Source organism: Protomyctophum bolini, assembly GCF_963924005.1.
Source record: "Protomyctophum bolini genome assembly, chromosome: 21".
Classification (NCBI taxonomy): domain Eukaryota; kingdom Metazoa; phylum Chordata; class Actinopteri; order Myctophiformes; family Myctophidae; genus Protomyctophum; species Protomyctophum bolini.
Window position 1 is genome coordinate 7,300,328 of NC_137882.1, and position 7,500 is coordinate 7,307,827.

Below are 7,500 nucleotides of genomic sequence, written 5' to 3' on the forward strand. Positions count from 1 at the left end.
ATGATGACAGGTGAAGTGTGGGTCATGAATAAGATCGCACACACATATATATATATATATATATATATATATATTATATATACAAGTGGTTAAAATGGGTTTTCTCAGAAGGGTTGGTTGGCCTCTCCCTCAGGGAGAGGGTGAGAAGTTCAGTCACCCGGGAGAGACTCAGAGAAGAGCTGCTGCTCTTTTAAGTGGCAAGGAGCCGGTTAAGGTGATTAGTATAGTATGGATGGACGGATGGACGACTCCTGGGCCTTTCTCTAGGGAGGTCCTCTCAGTGCACAGCTGGTGGTACATTTACCCTTCTTAATCCATTCTGGATGGGAACCCCTTTTTTACGTGTTTTATGTTGTACTTTTTAGCTATTGAAAAATAGCAGATCTACAAGCTCATAGCGTGGCACAGAGTGCCACGCTATGAGCTTGTGGATGAAAATGTAGTGCTATTCTTTGAATATTATGTCCTTTCAGAGTGAGCGTTTCTATTTCAAGTCTTTGCTTCTGGGGGGTCCCTGGAACAACATCTTCTGGGGGGGTCCCTGGAACAACATCTTCTGGGGGGTCCCTGGAACAACATCTTCTGGGGGGTCCCTGGAACAACATCTTCTGGGGGGTCCCTGGAACAACATCTTCTGGGGGGTCCCTGGAACAACATCTTCTGGGGGGTCCCTGGAACAACATCTTCTGGGGGGTCCCTGGAACAACATCTTCTGGGGGGTCCCTGGAACAACATCTTCTGGGGGGTCCCTGGAACAACATCTTCTGGGGGGTCCCTGGAACAACATCTTCTGGGGGGTCCCTGGAACAACATCTTCTGGGGGGTCCCTGGAACAACATCTTCTGGGGGGTCCCTGGAACAACATCTTCTGGGGGGTCCCTGGAACAACATCTTCTGGGGGGTCCCTGGAACAACATCTTCTGGGGGGTCCCTGGAACAACATCTTCTGGGGGGTCCCTGGAACAACATCTTCTGGGGGGTCCCTGGAACAACATCTTCTGGGGGGTCCCTGGAACAACATCTTCTGGGGGGTCCCTGGAACAACATCTTCTGGGGGGTCCCTGGAACAACATCTTCTGGGGGGTCCCTGGAACAACATCTTTTCTGGGGGGTCCCTGGAACAACATCTTCTGGGGGGTCCCTGGAACAACATCTTTTCTGGGGGGTCCCTGGAACAACATCTTCTGGGGGGTCCCTGGAACAACATCTTCTGGGGGGTCCCTGGAACAACATCTTCTGGGGGGTCCCTGGAACAACATCTTCTGGGGGGTCCCTGGAACAACATCTTCTGGGGGGTCCCTGGAACAACATCTTCTGGGGGGTCCCTGGAACAACATCTTCTGGGGGGTCCCTGGAACAACATCTTCTGGGGGGTCCCTGGAACAACATCTTTTCAGATGGGGGGTCGGCGTCCAATTACATATATTTTTGGGGGTCCTTGACATGAACATGTTTGAGAACGACTGACATAGAAACATGGCTTTTTCATAAAACTATCAGGATTCAGAAGACATTTGTAGAATCATCCTCAGTACAATTTTGAGGTTTTTCTTTTACTTTAATGGAGTATTTCCAATTTCCACTCTACTTTTACCTCTACTCTGCATCTCGGATCCAAATAATGTTGTACTTTTACTCCACTACATTTATTTTAAAAGTTTTTTTCTAGTTAATTACTTTGTAGATGTTGAACATACATTAAGCACTTCTTCAGCATATTATACAGTATACATTATTTGAAAGAAGCCGATCTAAAAATCTGCTATTTCCAAAAATATTTTTATACATTTGAAAACATGAAATGCATAATAAGTGTACTTTCTACTTTTGGATGCCCAACCCTTTACGTATAGGCTACTGTACATTTGGCAAGGTTGGCGAAGGGGCCAACTCTGCATGTCCCCCCCGTGGCCCTTAGGGCACTGGTTCCAACTCTGCATGTCCCCCCCGTGGCCCTTAGGGCACTGGTTCCAACTCTGCATGTCCCCCCCGTGGCCCTTAGGGCACTGGTTCCAACTCTGCATGTTCTCCCCGTGGCCCTTAGGGCACTGGTTCCAACTCTGCATGTCCCCCCCGTGGCCCTTAGGGCACTGGTTCCAACTCTGCATGTTCTCCCCGTGGCCCTTAGGGCACTGGTTCCAACTCTGCATGTTCTCCCCGTGGCCCTTAGGGCACTGGTTCCAACTCTGCATGTTCTCCCCGTGGCCCTTAGGGCACTGGTTCCAACTCTGCATGTTCTCCCCGTGGCCCTTAGGGCACTGGTTCCAACTCTGCATGTTCTCCCCGTGGCCCTTAGGGCACTGGTTCCAACTCTGCATGTTCTCCCCGTGGCCCTTAGGGCACTGGTTCCCAAACTTGTTCATGTCAAGGACTCCCACATTGACACTCATCAGCCCATCCCATTTGAGAATATATGCCAAGGGCCCCCATAAGAGAAGATTTCTATGGCTCCAGCAGTGATTCTGAACCAGTTTCATTTCAAGGACCCCATGCACGTTTGACCCCATTTAATGGCATTTCTATCTCTGGGACCCCAATGTATATCGTAAAATGGAATTTAACTGTGCAAATGGAACCAAATGGACAGCAAATGAAAAGAAAACAACACTCATCTTTTGTTTTCTCTAATAACAACCTATAAAACATGAACCTTGACTGGGGAAAGAAAATAAACAAAGTTGGTCTTTAAGTTTACTTTCTGTCATTTCATCCTTCAGATGGAATTTCCTCAGATGTGAAATCTATATTTGTACGATTCATTCATTTATTTATTTCTTGCTTCCATGCAGTCTGTTTGTGAAATGTCATTTGTATGCTAATGAGCCGAGACCCGCTGTAATCTGATTGGCCTGTTGAACGAGCCGTGCAATTTCCTGTCCATGTCCTCTGATCCCCTGTATCAGACAGACAGACAGACAGACAGACAGACAGACAGACAGACAGGGTGTGATGTCTTCATTGTGCTTTAGTAAAACTTCACTGCATCGTATCTGTTCTGCCTTGTTCTATAGAACAACACATAAACCTGTGTGTGTGTGTGTGTGTGTGTGTGTGTGTGTGTGTGTGTGTGGCAGAATAAAGGTATTAATCATGGCTGAATTGAAACTAATGGACCATGACACACAGAGAGCACAGGAACCTTTATAGCCTCTCCTCTCCTCTCCTCTCCTCTCCTCTCCTCTCCTCTCCTCTCCTCTCCTCTCCTCTCCTGATCTCCTCTCTCTCTAATATCTTCACATTTTGTTCATATATTCCGGAAGCTCATTTATTCTCTTTACTAAGGACAATACACTTCATCAACACCAGCTGCACGTGTGTGCGTGCGCCTGTGCGTGTGTGCGTGTCAGGTGACCATGTTAAAAATCTGTTCCAATCAGCCGGGGCCGTGTTCTCTTTCTAAAGGTCACAGTTCTCTGACGGAGACCGTGTGTGTGTGTGTGTGTGTGTGCGCGTGTGTGCGTGTGTGCGTGAGTGCGTGCGTGTGTGTGTGCGTGCGTGCGTGTGTGCGCCCGTGCCCTTGTGCGTGCGTACGTGCGTGCGCCCGTGCCCTTGTGTGTGTGTGCATGCTTGCCTGCCTGCCTGCGTGTGTGCGTGCACGCTTCCTCTAAAAGTAAATCTGTGTTGCAGTAGTTAAGAATTCAGTGCAAGGCAGACTGATGCAATTCCTAAATGAATTACATATTTGATACATCCGTTAGATTCATTAGATTATACCTTTATTGATCTAGGTATTTAGGTATTTAGGTAGAGGGGGGGGGGGGTACTGTAAGTTACCATCCATAATGAAGGGACAGTATTATCCATGCACCAGTCTGCACTATGAACAACAAACACGGCCGGTGGACAGACAGACGATAATCATTTATTGAAAGGACGCCTCGAGCCAAAACTTTAGGCTGGTCTGGTGCATCTCAGGAGCCAGACAGCTAGACAACTTTAGGCTGGTCTGGTGCATCTCAGGAGCAAGACAGCTAGCATGGTGCAAAAGGCAGAATGTTTCAACAATTACATCTTCGAATTAACTGGCATCGGAAACGTTGTCATCGTACTGTACCTTCCTTGCATTCTGCGGCAACGGCACATTTTGTTGTTGTTGTTGCTGCCTGCAGTATTATAGCCTGAACCGTTTGGAATGTTATTTTAACAGGCTTTAAATTATTACACATGTGGCTTGTTGAATGCTTGATTCTGATTGGTCAATCGCTGAATTCAGCTGTGAGTTATGTCTTAACCCATTCTGAACGGGAACCCGTTTTGGGGTTAGCATCATGTTATGCTTTAGCTATTGAAAAATAGCAGATCTACAAGCTCATAGCGCGCCACCGAGTGGCGCGCTATGAGCTTGTAGGTCTGCTATTTTTGAAAAATCGAAGAGCGACTGACATTTTTAGAATCTGATCTCAGGTCCGAATGGGTTCATCAGACCAGTGTGTGTCCAGTGGAAACCTCGTATGAATCTGATCTCAGGTCAGAATGGTTAATAATGACCACTCCGCTCTATAACAGACCTCTGCCTAATCAAACCCTCTGAGCACCAGCTGCGCGGCTGCGCCCCTCTTGATTTACTGCTGTTTCCAACATCACAGCCATGTAAACACACACACACACACACACACACACACACACACTAGTGACACACAATGTCATTTACAGCTAAGCATTGCTCTCAAAAATGTTTTTGAAAACATTTGAGCGAGAAATAAATGGTAAATGGTGCATTTATATAGCGCCTTTATCCAAGGCGCTTTACATAGATTGTGCCTTACATTCACCCATTCATTTCACACACACATTCATACACCGATTGCGGCAGAAGCCATGCAAGGTACCAACCACCAGCACATCGACCCATGGATCATTGGACGACCCGCTCTACCTCTTGAGCCACAGTTGAAGCAGTACCCGACGAAGCAGTATACCCGGAAATTGACTTCTGTTTGATCAACTGCACTTCCTTGTTTTCTGACAGTGCAAAAGAGGTGTTACAAAGCCCTGTGGCCCCCACTGAGATGACGTCACTGCTTGAGCATAACCATAATCACTGAAATGATGACGTCACTGCTTGAGCATAACCATAATCACTGAAATGATGACGTCACTGCTTGAGCATAACCATAATCACTGAAATGATGACGTCACTGCTTGAGCATAACCATAATCACTGAAATGACATCACTGAGATGACGTCACTGCTTGAGCATAACCATAATCACTGAAATGACATCACTGAGATGACGTCACTGCTTGAGCATAACCATAATCACTGAAATGACATCACTGAGATGACGTCACTGCTTGAGCATAACCATAATCACTGAAATGCGGGACATTGTTCGGTTCATATACGGGATGTTGTGACCAACCCACTTTCGGGACTGTCCAACAAGATGCGGGAAACCTGGTCCTAATATACTGATGTCATAGACCGCCCTCCAAGTACTGTACATACAGTATAGCTAACGATGGGTTAATGAACTAAGTACTCTGACAATGAAGTATACTGCTGTGGCCTATATCGGCAGGGTGAACATGAGTTTTTGGTGCTGCTCAGTCCAGTGGGTTGTGAGACTACAGCTCTAGACACACACAGACACACAGACGGCCGGACGGACGGAGTTCTTGAATTTTGTAGTTGTAAAGATGGAGTGCCGTGATTTTGTTGTATTTTTTCCAGTTTTTCATTTGTTTATGGGGTCTAACTTCATTAGACCCTTTGGGGTGGTTGTTATTAATATGTGCAATGATGTCTTCCCTTTGTATTTAGGGTTTTTTCCTGGAGGCTGAAAGATCCCCTCCCCTAACCCTCCCCCTTTATCATACAACAGCTGTTGGGTGCAGCTTCAGTTCAGGTGGATCAGCACGCATCACCACCCACCAGTCAATCCAGCCATATACTTAACACCCTGAGCGGCATAAACAGAGTTCTCCGTCCTATCAAATAGGAACGCCCAGCGCTCAGGACGGAGATTAATAAAAGGACAGAGATTTATTGATATCAAAACCGATCGCATCGTTCCACAGGCTGGGAGAGTGTTGCGCACGTACCATTCAATGTTATTTCCCAAAATGTTCCCCCCCATGTTAGTGGATCAGGCTGAAAATCTTAAAACGTGAATAACTCTTGCTCTAAATCATTCCGTCCAATTCTAAGCAAAGATTATGTTTTAGACGGGCCATCGCGGTCCCGTCGCTAGTCACAGCGTTAGAATTAATCGTACCTCCCGTTGTTGTCGATCGCCTCAGGGGTGTTTTGGCTACATCTAGCTACTTCAGCTACATCCAAGATGGCGCCTGGTGCGTCGCTAAATGTGCTCTGTTGCTGTAAATCGCTGGGCGCTCTGGTCCTAAATACCCCCGGGCATTTGTGGTGTTTAATGAGCTGGTGGGCGCACGTCCACATAAAAACTATACATTATGACAAATACTGTACAGTTTTTTGTGTATATAATAAAAATAACTGATGGTCATGTTTTAGGGTGGGGGAAAAAAATCACGGCACTCCATCTTTAACTCATTTTGGAAAATACAACAACAATGCTGTCTTGGTATCCTCTAGTGAAAAGCTGTGATGACTGACCCCCCAAACCACCCCCCCCCCCCCCCCCCCCCTCTCGTACCGGCTGCCAGCTCCCGGCCCACATTGTCACATTGTAAATGGTGGCGGTGTCAGCACCCTGACTAGCCTAGCGTGGCGCGCTGAAGGCGCTAATAGCAGACGGAGTGTTATTTAAATGGCAGGGCGCTAATGGACGCACGCTAAATGTCAACCTGGAAATGATGGCATGGCGGAATGAAGGACACACACACACACACACACACACACACACAAAATGAATATGGGATTTATGTGATGGCGTTCTCGCTCCCGGTGAGGATTATGGGTAATGGAAACCCCTGTTTCCCCTTGACCTCTGAACCCTGTAGTCGCCACGGTGATGTCTCTGAGGACGTGACTATTATGGGATAGAGAGGTTACTCTCTCTCTCTATCTCTATCTCTCTCTATCTCTCTCGCTCTCGCACGCACGCACGAACACACGCACGCACACACACAGACACACTATAATTATCCTAATATTGCTGTGTGTGTGTGTGTGTGTGTGTGTGTGTGTGTGTGTGTGTGTGTGTGTGTGTGTGTGTGTGTGTGTGTGTGTGTGTGTGTGTGTGTGTGTGTGTGTGTGTGTGTGTGTGTGTGTGTGTGTGTGTGTGTGTGTGTGTGTGTGTGTGCGTGCGTGTGTGTGTGTGTATCTCTAGATCCTCTTCATGGAATCAGGCGTTTGGAGGTTCTAGACATTCAGTCTAAACAGGTGACTCTTCGCTGGGAGTTGTTCGGTTTCAACGTCACCCGTTGCCATAGTTACAACCTCACCCTGCAGTACCACTACACGCCTGTAGGAGCCGCCAGGTGAGTGTGACTCCATTGCGACGCATTGAGAGCTTGTAGAATAGGCTACTTACGCTTTTTTTTTTAAGATTAGAGAATTTCAAGTGGTCAAACTAG

General features: G+C 47.1%; 1 protein-coding gene across 1 annotated transcript in view; it reads left to right on the forward strand.

Annotated features, from left to right (window-relative positions):
• The window catches only part of LOC308336762 (receptor-type tyrosine-protein phosphatase mu-like), a 128,588-nt gene that overhangs the window by 59,196 nt on the left and 61,892 nt on the right, over positions 1-7,500 (forward strand). Inside the window, 1 exon segment of the mRNA XM_080794302.1 lies at positions 7,254-7,404. Coding sequence (XP_080650428.1) covers positions 7,254-7,404 — 151 coding nt within the window.